The sequence below is a fragment of the Diadema antillarum genome, unplaced genomic scaffold (genome assembly GCF_040938485.1).
Source record: "Diadema antillarum isolate AM-2024a unplaced genomic scaffold, OU_Dant_1.0 seq00000024_RagTag, whole genome shotgun sequence".
Lineage (NCBI taxonomy): Eukaryota > Metazoa > Echinodermata > Echinoidea > Diadematoida > Diadematidae > Diadema > Diadema antillarum.
Genome location: NW_027271142.1, coordinates 256,962 through 277,594, shown reverse-complemented (window position 1 = coordinate 277,594; position 20,633 = coordinate 256,962). Strand labels below are relative to the sequence as shown.

General features: G+C 37.0%; 2 protein-coding genes across 2 annotated transcripts in view; one reads left to right on the top strand and one right to left on the bottom strand.

Annotated features, from left to right (window-relative positions):
• Positions 1 to 2,742: 2,742 nt before the first annotated feature.
• Positions 2,743 to 20,633, bottom strand: part of LOC139725203 (2-amino-3-ketobutyrate coenzyme A ligase, mitochondrial-like) — a 79,423-nt gene continuing 61,532 nt past the window's right edge. Inside the window, exons 9-10 of the mRNA XM_071636295.1 lie at positions 4,139 to 4,262; positions 2,743 to 2,849 (exon numbers count right to left, since the gene is read on the bottom strand). Of these exons, the coding sequence (XP_071492396.1) occupies positions 2,743 to 2,849; positions 4,139 to 4,262 (231 nt within the window). The remainder of the gene's footprint in view (positions 2,850 to 4,138; positions 4,263 to 20,633) is intronic.
• Positions 6,042 to 20,633, top strand: part of LOC139725211 (uncharacterized) — a 35,568-nt gene continuing 20,976 nt past the window's right edge. The window contains exon 1 of the mRNA XM_071636302.1: positions 6,042 to 6,718. Coding sequence (XP_071492403.1) covers positions 6,281 to 6,718 — 438 coding nt within the window. The 5' untranslated portion in view covers positions 6,042 to 6,280. The remainder of the gene's footprint in view (positions 6,719 to 20,633) is intronic.

The following is a 20,633-nucleotide window of genomic DNA, read 5'->3' as shown; positions in this document are numbered from 1 at the left end:
CCATTTGCGAGAAAAGTGAAATTGTAACATTTTTACCTGACCTTTGACCTTTTGACCTTTGACCTTATGACATGAAACTCTCTCTGGAGAATCTTTACGCAGTAGTACATGTCTACAGTAAGTTTCAAGAAAATACCTTCGGGCATTGCATAGATACACATATGGGGGAAATAGCAACATTTTTAGCATTTGACCTTGACCTTTTGACCTTTGACCTCTTGCCAATGTCACTAAAATCTACTCAACTAATCGCCCCATCATACATCATCCTTGGACCAAGTTCGGTGAAAGCTGCTTCATCCAGTTTTGAGTTATCATGTAAACAGATAAATTTTAGGATTTGACCTTGAGCTTTGACCTTTGACCTCTGTCCGATTTCTCTAAAAAACTAATCAAGTAATTGTCCCATCATACATCATCCTCGGACAAAGTTTGGTGAAATTTGCTAGATTCAGTCTTGAGTTATCACGTAAACAAATACAATTTCATGATTTGACCTTGACCTTTGACCTTTGGCCTTTGGCCGATTTCACCCAAAATCTAATCAAGTAATTGCCCCATCATACTTTATACTTGGACCAAGTTTGGTAAAATTCCAGTCGATATTACTCAAGTTATCGCGTAAACGAATGCAGACGGACGTACGGACGGACGGACAACCCGAAAACATAATGCCTTCGGCACCACTTCGTGGCGGAGGCATAAAAATAGAAACATATCCTTATAATATTTCCAATACCCTGTGGAGAGCAGTAAGGGGTCATAGGTGATAAGAACTAAGTACACTTAGCACTAAATTCCTTTTTGAAAATAAATTGTCTCACTAGAAGTGGGGTTATAAAGTTTCAACCTCTGGGTCTGAATAAGAAATAAAATGGCTTACCAAGGTGCTATCAAACAACAATATATTACAGATGTTTGTGCTGTGTGTGCAGATACTATGTATACAATGAATTCAGTGTCACCTTACAATGGTTCCGTTCTGGGTTTAATATTACATCTGAAATACCATTTATGCTACACACGAAAACATGTATGACACACAATGTGTTGATCTAAGCCTCTGACATGAAAGAAAATAACTTTGGTTTTCTGGAGATTTTGCATTCAGCAGTAGATTACTTTAGTCATGGACTTACTTGTTGTAGGTCCATGCTCTGGAAGTTATGGCATATTCCTCAGTGGGTCTTTTAGATAGTAAAATTATACACCAAACACTGTACACAGTTTTTGAATGGCCGAAAACACATTCAGCTCGGCTTTGTGTGTTTCTGAGAGTTCCATAGTTACTATCAGGTGGAAAATTCTACTAACGCCCCTTGTGTAATGTGCATTTACTTGTGTAGTACAGCTGTATTGACTTCTTGAAAGACAATTAAAAAAATGCATTTAACTTTTGACCTTCCTCCGTGGCCAAGTCCTAAAACCAATGACTTTGGGTAACAAGATGCCTTTGTGTTTAAGGCGTTTGAATTTGAATACTTTAAATGGCAAAGTTGAATATTTATTTTGGCAAAATAAGATATGTCATTCTTTTTTTTTTCTTTATTCTATTCCAGTTGTCTTGTTTAAGGGTTACCATACAGTATTGCATTCGGGTACAAAAGTGTGAAAAGTGGTATACACAGGAGGGAAGGAGCAGATATAAAATAAATCTCAGCCATACTTTAAGCAGTAGCTACCTCTTACCCTGTATGGACTCACAGACCACATGTTGCAATAATGGTACATGAGAAATAAATAGGTGAAAATGATTCATCTCACAACTTACGGTGTATACAGTTTACCACATGTGAAACACACTATCACAATACCCAACACTCTTAGTGAATTAAGTTTACACAACTTTAGACTTCCAGATTTTTTTCATCTCTTTCACAAAATATGTCACTGAGTGATTTCTATAGATAATACTTTGCCATGGGATATTTTGCCAAACTCAAACAATCCATGCTTGAGCTGGGTGTGATGGCAATGAGTATTATTCTTTGCCCCAATAAGTGTGAATAATTTGGCCCTGTTTTATCAAAAGATAAAATCAATTTTAAATTCCTTACCACACAGGCTGCCATAGACTTGCAGTTGAAATCAACTATATAATCAATTGTAACTCTTCATAAAACACGACCCAGCTGATTGCTGGATGAACAGAGAAACATGAGAGGCAAGGAGGGGTGCACAGGACCAATTTCAAGGTGTTCCTTTGATGGCCCTCTACCAATGAAAAATGTGTGTTTGAAATGCAACCAAAGCTGGATGGATATAAACGATGAGTATTGGAAATGGTAAGTACAGAAGGGTGCATAAGACTGGTGTCCAAAATGCCGTGCCCTTAACATCAAAGAATGATATGTGATGCTGGATGGATGAAGGATGTAGGGAGAGGGGTAGAAGTGAGGAAGAAGGGTGCCAATTTAAGACCAGTGGTCAAACCACACCCTCTAACACCAGAGAATAAAGAATGATTTGTGGTGCTGGATGAAGGATGTAGGGAGAGGGGTAGAAGTGAGGAAGGAGGGTGCCTATTTAGGACCAGTGGTCAAACCACACCCTCAACACCACAGAATGAAGAATGATTTGTGGTGCTGGATGGACAAACAATGTTTTTCTTGGGGGGGGGGGGGGTGGAAGAGTGAGAGAGGACAGAAGGGAAAGGAGTGTTGGCTTGGTTTCAAATGGTGGGAAGGAGGGGGGGGGGGGGGGGTAAAAAGAAAAGTGAAGAGGAGAAGGTGGATAAGCTCTTCATATGACCCCGAGCTGCTTGCCGACATCGATGAAGGCCTCAGCACACTGGTCAATCTCTTTCTCTGTGTGGGCAGCTGAAATCTGCACCCTGATTCTGGCAAGACCTGTTGGGCATACGAACAAGAAAATAAAATGAATGAATAAATCCAGCAGGAGATATCAACCATGAACATGCAAGCTCAACAGCATATATTATATTGTCTGTTGGGAATGAAAAGGGCGTTAAGTTGTCTTGGACACAATGAGCTTAGTGACAACTTTTTAACGCCCTAATCATTCTCAACCGATGAAATGACATTTTGATGCAAAAATTCATACAAAAGAAAAAAATATTGCGATGTTACTATCACCAGTCCATGCATTCTGAAGAAAGATTACAGAAAAAAAAATGCAACTAAGCTTCAAGAGATGCCTCAGTTTTCAAACAGACATATATCACCTTCAACTTTGACAAAATATCAAAAAATAGAGAAAAAAAAATCACCATAAAGTAGCCACATCAGTTCTCATCTCCCCCTCCCACCCCTCATGGAGGAGGAGGAAACTGATGAACAAGGCAAGTGCCATAATGTGTTTCGCCCATTCGCGTATGAGAAATTGTACGCGAATAGGATATAACTGATAAAAAAAGAGATATAACAGACAAAAAGAGATATAAAAGAGTAAAAATTTATGGCAAAAAGAAACGTGCCCTAAAAATTTAACATTGAGCCCTTAAAGTTTGTTGACCCCTGCCTGTGACCTTTGACCTTGTGGTGACCATCCACTCCCAAAGGGACATCTACCATCAAAGTTTGGTCACAAATGGAGTTATGGATCAAAAGTTATGACCCATAATAGAAACGCGCCATAAAAACTTAACATTGGGCCCTAAGGTTCATTGACCCCTGCCTGTGCGATTTGACCTTGAGGTGACCTTCATATATGGTAAAATGTGAAACTTTGTATGACCCCTCTTCCCTCGAAGTTTGATTGCAATTGAAGCCAAGAGTAAAGAGTTATTGAAGTTTTTGTAGCGTTACGGACAGACGACGGACGGACGACGGACAGACATACGCCACAGGTGATCCCTTAGTCTCCCCACACCTCCGGTGGGCTTGACAATAAACACTGGACTGTCTTGTCTTCTAAATTGGCACAGGATAGAGTAACAGGCAACAAAGACTTGAAGAAGAACCAGAAGGATCTCGATTCAAGTTGAACTTAGTCTAACAGTTGTCAACCCAAGGGCATGTTGAGATCCAGTGCTGGTGACCTAGTCATATGTCAGCACTTTCGTTTTGTTTGATCACCTGGCTATACTTATACAGTGATTAGCAAAGGGGATCTGTTACAATGGTTATGGATGATGAAAAATAAAAGAACACTTAAGGTGATAAGCAGAGTGGCATACCTTTTGGGACGACGGGGTAACTGAAGCCGATTACGTAGATCCCCCTGGCCAGCATCTCCTCAGCAAACTTCCCAGCCAGACTGGCCTCCCCCAGCATGATGGGACAGATTGGATGGGTCTTACCCTGGTGGTATTATCAGAAAGTTTAGAGACATTAGAAGGCTTGTTTGTTTAACAATATATGTTAATGGCATTACACAGATACTAAAATGACTTGAAATTGCTATACATGTATTGGACAACATGAGATTGGGAATAGTGGCTCTGTCATGTTTTGTATGAGCAGTACACCATTTTTTTGCCTAATATGCACATCATACAATGTAGGACTTACTTGTAACGTATGTCATGAATCGCAGCTAAATATTGGTAAATCATGCAGGGGCGAGCAGCACAAAAAGTACTCATTTTAATCGCAATTTGTAATTTTGGTTAAAAACAAAATAGGGAAAGATGCTCAAATCTAATACACTTTATCTAATTTGTTGAAAAAAATATTTTCTGCATATAACAAAACATATCATTTTATTTGAAATGAAAGGAAAACTTGACAAAATCTGACAAATAAACATACTAGTTGGCAATCCCTAATAACGAGGCTTGGCAATGAAGACGGTCAAGCTTCTGCCAATTTTTTTTTTTCAAAGTAGGCCAAAATATTCATGGGAAAATATTGGTTTTGCCATAGCTAAAATGACATAAAAATATTCTAAGCATTTCATGGGGCTACAATTTTGCATACTTTTATGTTTCTAGTCAAAGCCTGAGGAAACTTGAGGATGATAAAAGATGTTCCTGCAAATAACTAGAAATAACACTGAAGGTGATTAATACCCCCAACTGAATATTTCTGTACAATTACACTGCAAAGGGGATTACAGTGTAGCTCAATCTACAACATTTTTTTTCTCTTTTTAACACAAGCAAGCAGATATCATAATGGCAATGCCCACATTAACATTCATAACAAAAATGAAGCTTGTATATGTTATAGTGGTTACATAGGCCAGATTTCAAGTCATTGCTCGAAAAATGAGGGAATTAGCTAATACTACCCAATATGATTGAATGATTTTTACTGTTACCATGGCAATGCAGTCTTCAACAATAATGAAAGATGTAACTTGCATATTTACACACTATAACAATTAAATGCTCAATAACTACAAGAGTAGGCCTACTCTAAGATAAGTTTGTTGTCATCATGTTACCATAGAAACCCATTACAATGAAGATATTTACAAAAAATATATTTATTTTGAAATGCACTGCAGACACAAGTGCCAAAATTTAAAGCCAATCACCAAAAAATAGAAAAAGTAGTTTGATCAGTAAAATCTGCAACAGACCAACAAACTGACAGCTTGAACACACAATACCTCTGTCAAACTTAGTTTTAAAACAAAACAGAAAAAAAAAGTGGGGGGCTCAATGTTTGATAACAAGCTGAGCTCCTACACGTTGCAGGCTGGGCTTTAGAAATCAAAGCATGTCCATGCATTGGACTGGTAAATCATCAGGAATTTATTGTAATTATTAATTAGCGTTCTGACTGCCAATTTATCACTAGTTTATTTCAATAGCAAACTTGAACCGGAGGCGATAACAATGATAAATTTCCATTAAAAAAAAAAAAGAGGTGAGAAATATAGTGTACACATTAACAATTGGAAGTAACGACCCCACCCCATGCGAGTATCATAAGCTTATTATACTCGCTATCTATAGAGGGTACACTTCAACTTCTTTCCTGAAATGAAAGCACCACTCCGTGATTTCGCTGCTCCTTGCTGCTCCTTGGTTGTTCATATGTTAGCAATGAGCCCTGCTCGCAGTGAGGGTGAACCAAAATCTTTTGCAATTTCCGCATGTCATGTGTGTCGCGATTGAGTATACTATTGTCGAAGATTTAAACTAATATAGCTTTAGAGACATTTGTCCCATTTTTACAGTTGTAAGTGGTAAGTGCATGTGTAGTAGACCTTGCAAATATTACCACTGATCTTTGATCGGACGCAAATAGCACTCTTTTCAACCTTCAACGCTTGACATCGGCAAATACTCCTGGTGACCTACACGTTTAAGCTGCACACATTACAATAGGGCAATCAGTACATACGTGTAGGCACATCGGCATTAACAATGGGACAAAGACTAAATATTCTCATTGTGATACTCAGCTGTGCCCTGGGGATGATATCTTCTGAAAACACAAGGCCAGGCATAACGCTAAATGCCATCGGAACAGACAAGAAATACTATTCAAAGGGAGATATGGCAGGTTTGTTCGTCAATGTCAGCAAGCCACCCAATGACAGACTGGCAAATTACTACTTTTTCTGGAAAAATAACTGTGGAGGATCTGCCAACATCCTGGTAAACGGGACACATTGCCATGATGAACGGGACATTTGCAAATTGTGCACAAATATCATTGCACAAATGACCGAAGCCTCTTCATGGGGCTTTATCAAACTCTTTCAGATAATTGGTACGGGAGATCAGCGACTCTGGGAATTCCACGCCATGACGAAAGACAGTCACAGTACCATCATAAGAGACCACATTGAAGTCACAGTGGTAAGATTGCAGAGCATATGAAAAGAGCACACTCTATGTTTATTTAACAACAACACAAACACATGTATATCAAGTATTGTTTTTGTCTTATTTAGTTTTGTTTGTTGCCGACTCATCATCTTAAAGTCAAAGTGAGGCATATTCACAAGTATGCCAAATACACAGAACTATGAACGGAACTGCTATAAACTAAAAAGTGTTCTATGACTGCGGAAGTCGACGACTTCGATTTATTTGACACTTACAGAAGACCTGTTTTGTTTTTTTTTTCTTCTTTTCAATCGTTGAAACTGTTGCTTTCGTTGACATTCATGATTCATCTCCAATAATATCAAAATGTTTTGTCAGTGCAAAGTGAGATGAAATATTTGTGAATTCCCTCACCTATATCCATATATATGATTATAGATTTGCTCAAATTTTTATTGCCATATTCTCTGACAATAGTTGTTCTTGCACTCAGATTAGCACCATTACTGCTTGCTGATTCACAACAGTATGGCCAAGTTCATGCTCTGACTCTGTTGTCTTGTACACCTGAATAAAGGCAATATTCACACAATTATTGCCTGTCTGTCTGTCTATCCGTCTTTCTCTAACTGCATGTTTGTGTGTGTATGTTTCTCAAACAGTGCAGGTGTACTGAGTGATCAGTTGCATGCATGTACTGTTTCAAAGTCTCACTTAATATGGTACCGTATCAAAAATATTTATATCCTGCATGGTGGTAACATAGAGCTAATCTCAAGCTCTATGTCCCAACACACAATCTTGGTTCCTGCTGCAGAAAGTGTTCTTTTACAACATTTTCTAGATTTATCTTGTTGCGTGGACACTGAAAATTTCATGCATACTTGCCTTACAAGCAAAGTTCAGAACATACTTTGAGTATATAGCGACGGGGAGTGTATAACACTTTGTTCAAAGGACAAATTCACCTTTATATAGTTATTACATGGATGCAAATTGTCAATGCAGCAATACTAGTAGAGCACAGCAGCAAAAGTTTGAGGAAAATCAGACAGTACGTTCAAAAGTTATGAATTTTTGCGCACAGCTTGTGATGTCACATGGATAGAACGATACAAGGAAAATATACAGAGAATTCCACAAAATTAATTCTTTTTGAAGTGCACATTCTCTTGATTTGTTAACTGACATCAATGTCAAGGGTAATATTCATTAAGCATTTCCTCTGACTTCTGACAAAATCAAATCAACTGCTCTTTTATCATCACAGAAAACTGACAAAATGTTGCAATGGCAAGCGATAGCTGCACTGAAATTTCAAAAATAAATAATTTTTATTTTTTATTATAATTTTGATTCCTTCGTTTAACTTTTTGAAATTCATATTACATGTACATGTATGCCTGTGAAAACGTGAAGTAGGTAATGAATAGCTGACTGACACTGCTGTACACTACAACTCATCAGACACATCAATCGCTTCATGCACAGTTATCTCCAGATATTTTAGCCATTGCATATGTCCGAGGGATGCCAACCTCGTATTAAAACAATATTGCAGTATTTTGAGGGCTGAAATTAATAGCATATTTTCTATGAAATAACAGTACTTAATTTTGCCTCTATTGCAAAAGACATGTGTCATGCAATTCAGGAAATCAGTATTCTCGGGCCATAAAAGTTGCAGTATTTTTGGCAAAAACAGTAAAGTTGTATTTATGGCAAATAAACTTTAAGGATGAATTCACATATTATATATATGTGTGTGGGTTGAGTGAATGCAGCAATATTAGTAGAACACATCAGTGAAAGTTTGAGGACAATCGGACAATTCGATGCTATGTTCTAATAGTGCTGCATTCACTCAATCCACACAATATTTGAGTGAACTTGTCCAGTGTAAGAAGAGGTGGCATTACTTGTAGCCCCACCTTGTGACACACTGTGGTCAGTATAATAATGGAATACAGGTTGTACTGTAAAACCAGAAATATTCGCAGCATAAAATTTTCACAAAGTGGAGATAAGGGCCTTTTTTGCCACAAGAAGTATTTGTGAGTTGCTCCTAGCATTCGATGCATATAGTGTAGACATGAACTTTTGCATGCATTTCAAATTTCGCAAATCTTGGCTTTCACAAAACTCACAAAATTAAAATGCACACAAAAATTTCTGGTTTTACAGTAAATAACCACAGATTACCTCCGGCTAATATCAGCTACAGGTGTGAATGGTACTATTATGTCGGAAGAATTATGCATTTGATGTTTTTATGCAGGAGCCAGTTGAAGGATGCTTGCAATTAAATCATTGTCCATTCCGCATTATTTATTGTAAAGCATTTGGAAACAATTTGTAATATGCACTTGACTAATATTTTTTATTACATACACTACTGTAAAAGTGGATATTTTAGCGAGACTTATTTTTCGCGCTGAGCCGGGTGAGAAGAATTTCCTGTGTTTTTAATTCCACGGAATCAAGACAGCAACCACTGGAACATATGGCAAGCAAAAATATTCGCATGCTTTTATTTTCGTGCTAGTTTCTGGTTGAGCGAAATGCGCAAAAATTTCAACACCGCGAAAATTTCCACTTTTACAGTATTCTCAATTAATGACTTGTAAGCAGTACAATGTGACATTCCTGATGGAATTTTTATCAATTCTACTGAGCTCCAAAAACCATTGAAGATGTTAGACCATCTTTACAACTCTCACAGATGCTGTCTTTTTACATCAGACTTTTTAGTCAATGCCTTAGAAAAATTACTAGTAATGACTATAATTTAATGTTATACATGACAGACATTGGGAAAAGTGTTTTGTAATTGCTACTATACAATTGTACATGTAAAAATCAATCTTTGCATGCTAAAATATTTAACCTATCCATCTTATGATACATGATAATCAGTTATTTTCTAATATTTGTATATTCATGTATGTGATCAGTTTCTTCAGTTCTTTATTTGATTTTTTTGTATATTATCCAAAAATTTTGTATATTATCCATCTAATTACGTTATGTGTAGTGTTATGTTCCATCAATTGTATCATTTCATTTGTGTTTGATACATGTGGAACAATAACATCAAATCAAATCAAATCAATCCATATTACTATCGATTTGTATTTGTTTTGATTGCCTCTTAATCACTGTAACTTTGTTTTTAACTTCATTTGTTGTAAATGTCCATGACCTTGTTGAAAACCAGCTAATAGCTGAAACCAGGCTTTTTAATTCTTAAACAACAAACATCACGCCATGTTTCCAGTATCTGTACACTGTACAACATGCTTTGCACATTACCCAATAAACTTGCTTTGTAAATGTACCTACCGGCATGTGCAGACAGTTTATTCTTTGTGTGTGTATTAATGTTGCCTGAATGTAACAATACCATTACAAGCATTCATACAACCCTTCTGCACAGATCATTATCATCACAAAAGCCTGATACACTCACTTTCTCTCACCATGTTACATAAAAATTAGAAAAAAACACTAAAAACACAAACAACAAAGGGCTGCAGTTCTTGTGATAAGAACTAGCTTCTCTTTTCAAAGAAAGTTAAAACATATAAAAGATAAAGATAGGTCACAGATTTTACACAAAGTTATTGTACTTCAAGTTTAAGTGACTATTACATAGAAATGAATCCCAAAAATACATGTGGAATGTGAGAAAGTGCCCGTGAACACATCTGTGAAGAGAAGGAAACAATTTATCCAAAAGTTTTAGATTTCAAGAGGTTTGGTACAGTTTTTGCTGGATGGAGAAGACGAGAGTCTGTGACGTCAATTACTTACAACATTTCGGCAAACTTTCAATTTGATAGCATAATCAAAGAGCCCACAACTTACCTCTTTGAGAAAACATGGAGAAATATACAAGTAATTACCCTTAGTATAGTTCATTATAAAAATGTTGGAGTGAGTATATTTCATTTAAAAAATTAAAATTTGGAGGGATTCTCTTTATATTTTCTTTATTTCTCTTGTCTATGCATGACGTTACTAACTGAAATAGTCTTCTCATCTAGTGATGGTGGCACTGATTTTTTTGAGAATTTGTCATTACCATGGCAACACATCATCCTCAATGAAAGAGGTGTCTTGTACATCTACATCTACCTGTACTACAACTAGCATGATTATATGGGCCAAATTTTTGGTGAATCGCTTTTAAAAAAAAAATGAGGGAGAAGTTCAATCCACAAGATAAAGACTAAGAAGCTTAAAAAATAGCTCAACAAAAATAACAATATTTATGGTACTTTGTGATTATAATTAGGTGATACGCTATCAGCGTATCACCTATTGTGATTGTCAAAATTTCTCTTTTTTTATTCTTCTTTCTTTCTGCCACATTTTGTGTCGTCAATATCTCAACAATGACATTACGGAATAACATGACATTTTCAGTCAACATGTCTCATAACAATATCTAGCCACAATAAGGTTTTCATGACAGTAACATATCTATGACGTCATCTAGGCGCCATTTTGTGATTTTTGGACCTTGTCACATGATCGATCATAACTTCATAACCAGATATCATTTCTGTATCATTTTCGTTGGACATAAAGTTCAGGTCACGCTCTATCTTACATTTTAACGCTAGTTACCCAGGTCATCATTACGCGCGCAAACGCGCGCGTCAAAATTTAAAAAGGCTCAAAACGACTTCCCAATGGAAAATCTCGAAGTTTCAGACAATTTTAAGCGTTTCAAACATTTTTTCGCGTGCGCGTCCGTCCGCGCAATTTCGCGCGCAGAGGGCGTAACTAACATGAAAATGCAATTTTTTTGACTGATTTGGATTTCTGATACTTTGAGTAACAATATTCATTGATTTCCGATCGATTTTGACCTATAACAAAGGAATGCACTGGCGTCAAAGTTGAAATTCCGCGCGCGCGTCTTTCTGCATATATAGTGAAAAAACATGTCTTTGTTTATTTCGCCATAGCTCTTTAAATTGTCCAGTGACCCTATATTTCTATTGCATATTACAAAAGCATATGAATTGGAAATAACGTTTCAAGTACCAATATTTCCAGGAAAACTCATGACGTCATCATATCATCATCTGAAATCAAAAAAGTGGAATTAATTTTTTTGAGGTACTGTTTCTGACATTCATTTACTCGTATCTCTGTTGTTTAAGCTCAATATTATCCCAAATTCAGATATGTTGTACTTTGAACATTTGCCTTTTAAGTCCATGTCATGCTTTTGATATTTGATGACGTCATCATACCTTAAATTGTGATTAAAGGTAAAGACGCAAAATCGGACAAGTTTACGTGTATTGTCTATGGGAGGTGATTTTTTTTTAAACCATGCATTGACTTAACAACGTTTAAGCACCTTTATCTCAGCTGATTTTGCTTCATTTCCTCTGAAACTTTAGTATGTTGTAGCTGAGAAAATAAGCTGCAGTAATCACGCATTTTATTCTTTGAAATCTTCTCATCAGATTGACAATTTTGCAGTTTAAAACTGAAAATGAAAATGGAATGTGGACAAAACGATTCCTCATGTATCTTTCACATACATAAGTTTACGTTCCCCATATTTTCTCGTCGAGACGTATGGCCGAGTGGATAAAGGCGACGTCTCAGAGACTTGAGGTTGCGGGTTCGAACCCCACAAGATCACGAAACAAAATACTTAGCTATTTTACTTTTTTTTTCTTCAATTTTGTATTACATATTCGTCCATGTAGAAATCACGTTCGTATATAAACGCACCTATACACACACACAGACACACACACACGCCATATCCCTCTTTTTTGTGTGTTGGAGACCACATTGCTTCGACTGCAGCAAAATTTTGCAGGTTGACTTTGTCAAACCGATCATAGTATGTAATGACGACGACTGAGGTGTTGTACTTTGAACAATTGTCTTTCAAGACGATGTCATTGTTTTGTAATTTGATGACGTCATTACACTGAAAATTGTGATTAAAGGCAAGGTATGAAAACCAGCCGATTATAGGTTTTATGTCTGTGGGACGTATTTTTCCCAAGTTGCCAGAAATGGCATAGCGACCTCAGTCGTTACAAGGCCGCTTTTCCGTCTAGCAATGCAATAGATGTTCACACGGCCACGTTTGTTGAGTGGGCATTCACTTTCCCCCTGTTATATCTATACATTGGTTTTTTTTTTTTTTTGTCTTACCATTTCCGTGGATGACCCGTGGCCGAGTGGTTACAGAAACGGTTTCGCATGCACGCTCAATATAACTTCAAGGTGCCTATATCACATTCTTTTCTTTGTCGATCACAGATGACTGTCATCTGATGACCACAAGCGTATCACCTAACTCGTCCTCAATGTGACGAGTTTTCATGTCTCGTGTGACTTGTTACTTCTTTCAGGGAAAAGAAGAGTAACAATTATAGCGAGACTCTTTTTATAAAGCACCTATTGTACCTAATAAGATACTCAAGGCGCTGTGGAGACATAAAATAATGTTAAACCAGAGCATCATGAGATGTACACCATTTGTATGTTAAACATAAGAACCATGATGCACATAATGGTGTTGTACAGAAGAAAAAACAAAATATACTGTAGTCATGGGTGAACTTGGCCCAGCAGGTAAACTCGGCTCCCAGCGCGCACATTACAACTAGCCGAGTTCACTCATAACAACGGTATAGAGCACTACAATATTAGCATTCAAATCTTTAGCACTCACAAGTGGTCACCACAAAATGTGCATTAGTATAACCTGTTAACCTACAAATTGTGTCTTTACATACAATAGTAGCACCTAGATACAGTAAGTTAACCAATACACCCCTATCTACAGCTACTGGAATACACTGCACATGATACATTTTAAGCACAACTGATCACTACCGATTCTCTGTATGACTGCAAGCACACGACTAAATGCTTCCGGTTCATGAATGATGCGCTGCACGATAGCTACACGTACATACACACAGGCCTTGATGTTACCGGTTCATGGATGATGTGGTACAATCGAATAGGTACTGTACATACACACGAGTCTTAATCATACGCTGCAGTTCATATCTCCGGGTCATTTTTCATTTTTATGAGTGGTAGAAGTTTCTGCAGGACATTCTTCTATCAGAACTGCATTCTTTGACAGAAATAAACTTGGATCTTTCAGGTGCAACAAATCAATCATCAAACGGACTCCATTTTAGTAGCTAACGCAAGGGACTGTGTGTGAATAAAGTGTGAACAATTAGTTACAGGGTAAAGCCAGCACTGATTCACAATGGTGAGAAGCTTCCCGATTCTCTGTTATTTCGTCTTTATGGTATGCCTTAAGGTTGGGGCATGCCTTGTGGTTGGGGCATCTGCAAACCAGCAAGATCCCATCAGGCTTGACAACATTGAGACAGATCAACAGACCTACAGAGAAGGGGACACTGCTGTTATCACTGCAACATTCTCTCTCCCCAACGACAAAAAAATGGAAGACTACCGCTTCCAGTGGGAGATCATCTGTGCAGGGAAGTCCACTGTCGTAATAACTGATGACAATTGCGTCTGCAGTGACGATTGTCCCTGCAGCACAATACTAACTTGCGAACCAAACCCAGTAAACTTCACGGAAGGAAAAATCAGGATCACCCTGAGAAACTTAAAACTGGGGGCCCAAAAGCTATGGAGGTTGACAGTTTTGGAAGGAAACCGGCCGATTATCCAAGACATCATTGAAGTTTCAGTGGTAAGAACAGCAAAGTATGATTAGTAAAAGACAAAAATATGTAGGCACATAAATTATGATTAAAGACAAGAATACTGTATAAAGCTGTTAGTTTTGCAAGGGTTTAAGTTTCACTAATTTTGCAAATCACTGTTGGACCACGAATTATACAACACGCCAAAATGTCCCCAAGCCCTCGGGTAACAGCTTGCACTTATTTTAGCATTGGTGTCCATTCACGAAAATATCCATATCTCCTCATTTGCAAAAAAAAAAAAATCTGTACGCAAAAAGAACAGCTTATAGAGTATTTGAGTGGATAATACTTCAGGAAAACTGAACAGATATTTAGAAAATTATTGCTGTTTGAGTGGGTGAAGATATGACTTGTTAACTCTTTATTTGCCACGGTGGAAACCCCCTGTGTGCCCCATTATTCTGAGACACGAAGGTAGTCATGTTTGAGAAAGAATTCTGTTTTTCCACTCTAAATAACTTCTACAAATTTCTGTTAAGCTGGGCTTAAAGTGAGCGAAGTTGAAGGGGAATGCCAAGCTTTGCTTTGATATGAATTGCATGAGAAATCTGTTTTCAACTTTTTTTTTGAATGGCCAGTTGCTACATTACTGTAAAGGCATGACTTTTGCACATAAAACCATGACAGAAACTTAATAGAATTTACATGCAAACTTTAGTTGGGAACACCGCTTGATAGTCAATCACCACATAGAATGCAAGCTGTATGTGAGAGGAACAAAAGTGTGAGAAACGCTTTCATTGTACCACTGCATTATGCGTTTTATCGATCGATTTTGGTGGCTTTGTGCATTTGAGCAGAATATGCAAAGATGGCACACCGTCGGCTGAGTCAGGCATGCGAACATGGTACATAAAAAGTTAAAGCTCAGTTCCTGCATAGCATTTCATTTAGCATGCTATTTTATGCAAATGATAAAAACGACTTAAGTAATTAAAGTCCGACCTCTCCTATCCGGACATGTCAGGACCAGCCCTCATCCAGATAAGGGATTTGGGAGACTCAATGTTTAATAAATATATGCAGCTGCCTACCCAATGGTAGCTACACAGGGCACTGTACATGTTCATGTAACCTACTGAGGGTAGTACATACACTGAAACTCTCACTCTGCTTTCTGAGCATGATTGTACAATGTATTAAAGCATTTTTTTTTTTACCAAAATGAAATCAATTTGTTTGGAATATCATGTAATTCATGTGAGTTTGTTTTATAGGAAGTTTGTTAGAATTTGAAATCCCCTCTTTCTCCACCGTAATCATTCAGGATTAATGGGTGAGCACTGTATACGAAGAGTTTCAATGCACAAATAATATATCGTCGCTGGGGCGACAAGACCTCATATCTACAAAATGTCAAATGTTCAGGAGAGCAAGGAAACATGGCAGCGAAAGCACTGCATCAAATGGGAGAGGCTTTCCTTTGACATGCTGTGGTGGCTTTATTTTGGGGGTAAGACAGCTAGGATTTGGACAGGACATCACTTTAAGTTAATTGATTATCTGACCATTAATCAACAAAAGTCATTTTCACCAAAATTTCAGATACGAGGTCTTGTCTCCCCAGCGACAATATCTATTTGTATAAATTTGAAATTTGAGATTTAAGCTGCTGAAAAACAAGGTGAATATGTGATAATATTGACATCCCTAAAAATATCACTTGTTGTACAATGAGTGCATTTATCATTGCAAAAGATTGAATATGTCCTCTTTAGATGATGACCTCCCTTTCAAAAGTGTAAAAATGGTAGCTGTCTGTTTTTGCATTCAAACTCTTGTACATGCAGTCACATACTTATATTAATAATGCATCCTCACAAACAACTATTTATACACCATCTCTTCCAAATGTAATGTATACTTGGTATCACTTCTTGCTAAGAGCAGGGGTCACAGAACATTTCTCAATGTGTGTGGGAAGGGGGGGTCAAAGGTCAGTTGTATTATCAATAGATAAACTTGTTTGGTTTTTTTTTTTGCAATTTTTAGTCTCCCAAACTGCAGATTCTGGATGTCACATCTAAATCGCCTACAACAGCAGCCACGACCATCACCACAACGGCAGGCGACAGAAACAATGGCACACTACCCAAATGGGCAATTCCAGTATCAGCGGTAATTATAGCAGGTGTAGTGCTGGGAGTCCTTGCAATTATTATTTGGCGCAAGGTGAGGGAATGGAAGGACGATACCCAAACAGGTCCACAAGGTGGGAGAAGTGATGCAACTGCAATACAGATGGAGAACCTACACCCAAGAGGACCCACGAAGGGAGATTACAGTCAAGTACCTTCTGACAATACCATAAATCTCCATTAAACGTTCAAAATGTGTAATACTGTACTGTACTACAGCTACACTCTTCTTCAGTTCTATTGCCTCCTACTTATATTGGTATCTCTCTGTCTTTCTGTTTGATTTCATCTTTGAAGTAAGATTAATATCACACTTCATCTGAACTCTTTCACACATGTCTTCCTAATATGGCTGAGGGACATAAAAACACATTTTCCTCAATTTCTTTTAACTATTGAAAGATGTCTTCTGAATCCAATATGCTGCTTCCATCTTTTTTCCCCTTTTCTATTCTCACATATCAAATAGTTGTCGAGTTCCAATTGAAATAGGCAGTGCATGAAGTTTAATAGCAAAATGTAGAAATTCATGATGTTTGGGCATTTACTGTCTGATTTTACAGGAAACACAGTGGGGAGTGTTTTCCTAGTTCTTTTTTTTTTTAAATATTCACTGAGTGCATGTACATGTTTGGAGGAGAGTTTTGCTTTAAAGGTATTAGCCCACATTTGTAAACCTGCAGCAATTGGTCTCATTGTTAGCATGGAGTTTGGGTATGATTGCAGTAACATCTGTGCAAAATTTCATTCCAATTAGTCCATTACTTTCATGAAAATAAATGAAAATGCACCGTATGCATGCGTATAACGCTCACTAGCTCCAGTCCACGTACGTACTACATGCATGCGATACATGTGTAAGTTACATGTACGTAGCTAGCCCACGCTATCGTAATTCGATTTTGGGTCGGGTTGACCCGGTTTGAAAATTGATTTTAAAGGGGATGGCTAGTAACCGATCAGTGGGAATCAGTGGGAATGCTGAGGGATGATTGTTCCAATCCTTGTGGGATTCATTTAAGAGTACATTATATATCTACTGTTGTGTGAAAATTATTTGCTTCAGAACGGTCTGATATTCAAGTAATGTGCAGATTAATGCCCCGTCACTGACCAGGGACGCTTACCTGGAAACATTAAACTGCACATTACTTGAATATGAGACCATTCTGAAGCAAATAATTCTCACACAAGAATAGATATATAATGTACTTTTAAATGAATCCCACAAGGATTGGAACAATCATCCTCCAGCATTCCCACTGATTCCCACTGATCAGTTACTAGCCATCCCCTTTAAAACGATGGTTTTCTCTCTTTTATCGAATGGTATAGACAAAGAGTAACAGGTGAGGTATGTTACTGTTATAACTTGTACTTGAAGTCTGTTTTATGCAGTTTTGATTTTCGTGGGTTTGCAAATGTGGGCTAATACCTTTAAAGAGTACATGGAATGTACTATACTTCCATCCATGAGACATGAACAACAGCTGCGCCTTGTAGGAAGGTGATATAAAATCTCTTTTGTACTGATCATCATTATCTTTATTTTGTACCATCACTATCTTTTGTACCATCATTATCTTTTGTACCATCATTATCTTCTGTACCATCATTATCTTTTGTACCATCATGATCTTTTGTACCATCATTATCTTCTGTACCATCATTATCTTCTGTACCATCATTATCTTCTGTACCATCATTATCTGTCTATAGAGAACAATGCCTTTAGTGATGAAAACTCTGTATGGCTAGGGGCTTGCATTTGTCAATCAACAAAGCTATCAAGCATGATGTTAATTCTTAGAGGCAAAAAACTCTGTCCCTTGGAGAGGACATAAAATGGAAGTCCCGTGTATGAGATTCACAACCCATGTGTATTTAAAGAAAAAAAAAACCCACTTCATCCATTCATCCTACAAAGATCGGAATGCATAGCCCAGATTCTCACAACTGGACCCCGTGAATATGGGCTGTCCAGTCATCTAGTGAGATGGAATATGAAAACTAACAAACATAAAAAAACAAATTCCTCTTTTTAGGTGCAATCCCATGGGACAATTGAGGGTTGATGTTATCATTACTGCTCGATCCAGATATTCCAAAATGATTGTGATGAAATCTTTAAAAATCTTCTTTAAAAAAACAATGTCAGGAGAAGTTTCCATAGCCGTGTTTGTTTTGCATTTAAGTTGAGTACGTTTTCCAAATGCCTCCAAGAAATTCTGATTTCAAATTTATGTCATAATCAGTTCTTTTGAATATTTCCCACCACCACAGCATTGTCAGATTTCACTATATTATATTTAATATCTATTTAATATCTTATATCTAATATCTATGTTATAACCAGCTTCTCCGTCCCTTAGTTTGACTATCACTGTAATGCACAGTTCAGTATATTCCTGCAGAAACTGTGAAATATAAATTTTAAATTATTTTCATTATTATCCACCAGGGATCTTTAACTACTATCATAGTTAACATCATGGTTTCAAGAAAACATGTAAAACTTTGCAATTTGTAACTACAATGTATACCACAGAAGGCCTTTAGAAGAGCTATTTTTTAAGGACAAAATTATATGCCCTACCTAAGAAGGTATGCAATCATCTTGAATGACTTGAAGTGACCTCCCCCCCCCCCAAAAAAAAAAAAAACCAACAACAACAATTGCCTCGTAATTAGATGCAGTGTACATGTATCTATGCCTCCATACGTCTAACTTGTATGTAAAATCTACAGTTTGTATGAGTTGTGCATGATCTTGAGTCATACAAAATTATATGAATATATGACCCCTGTACAGTTTATTTTATAGTTAGAATAGAATAAAACGACTGTTTGCATATGGAGGCTAAGTTATTGTTTGTGCTAATGTATCCAGAATATGTATATTTTGTAGTGTTTGAGATGAACAGTGTACATATCATAGGAATGCCAACCTTTTACAACAGCACTGCAGTATTCTAAGAGCTGAATTTGACAACAGATATCCAAATTTTCGGTGGAAAAGCAGTATTTCTACATCTCCTGCATTAGACATGTGTGGTAATGTAATGAATGACAATGAAAGTTGCAGTATTTTGGCCAAAAACATTGCTTCAATTCAGTGTATTTCAGAGGCAAACAAACATAAGGATGAATTCACAAATATATGCACAGACTGAGTGAATGCAGCATTATATAGTGGAACACATCAGTGAAAGTTTGAGGAAAATTAGACATTTCATTCAAAAGTCATTAATTTTTAAAGTTTCAGAGCCACCATCACTAGATGAGAAGATTACTACAGTTTGTGATGTCACATATGACTATTAACAATACGAACTCAGAAAACATAAAGAGTATTCCACAAAATTTACTTTTCTATGAACAAACTTACACATTCCCTCGACTTTACTGTCACATATTGAAAGGTAATATCATTCTTGCCGCTTTCTGAAAATGCCAAGTCATATGCTCTTTTATGGTGCTACGAAAGTGAAAATGTTGAATTTTCTTCATACTTTCTTTATACTGTTCTTCATGTATGACATCACTAACTGTAGTAGTCTTCATCCAACGATGGCTGCGCAAAAACATTAAAAATTCATAACTTTTGAATGGATTGTCCGATTATCCTCAAACTTTCAATGATATGTTCTACTATTATTGCAGCATTCACTCAAACATATTTTTGGGGTGATATTGCCCTGTCATGGTTGGCGTTCCTGATATTCTTGTTGTATCAATGTTAACAGTACCACAGTGAGGTATATTGTGGTCAGTATATCAACAGTATAAGTTTTTCAAGATATGGAGCTGACAGAAGTGGCAGGAAATTTTCACAAATTGCCACCTTTGGCATTCAATGCATACACATGTATAAAGTGTACACTATAGACATGAATTTTAGCATGCATCTTGATATTGCAAATCTTGGTTTCCTCGAAATTTGTGAAATCAAAATGCACACGAAAATTTTTGGCTCTACTATAAATAACCATCTACCTCTGGCTAATATCAGCTACAGGTGTGAATGGCATTATGGGAATAAGTATGCATTTGATGTTTTTA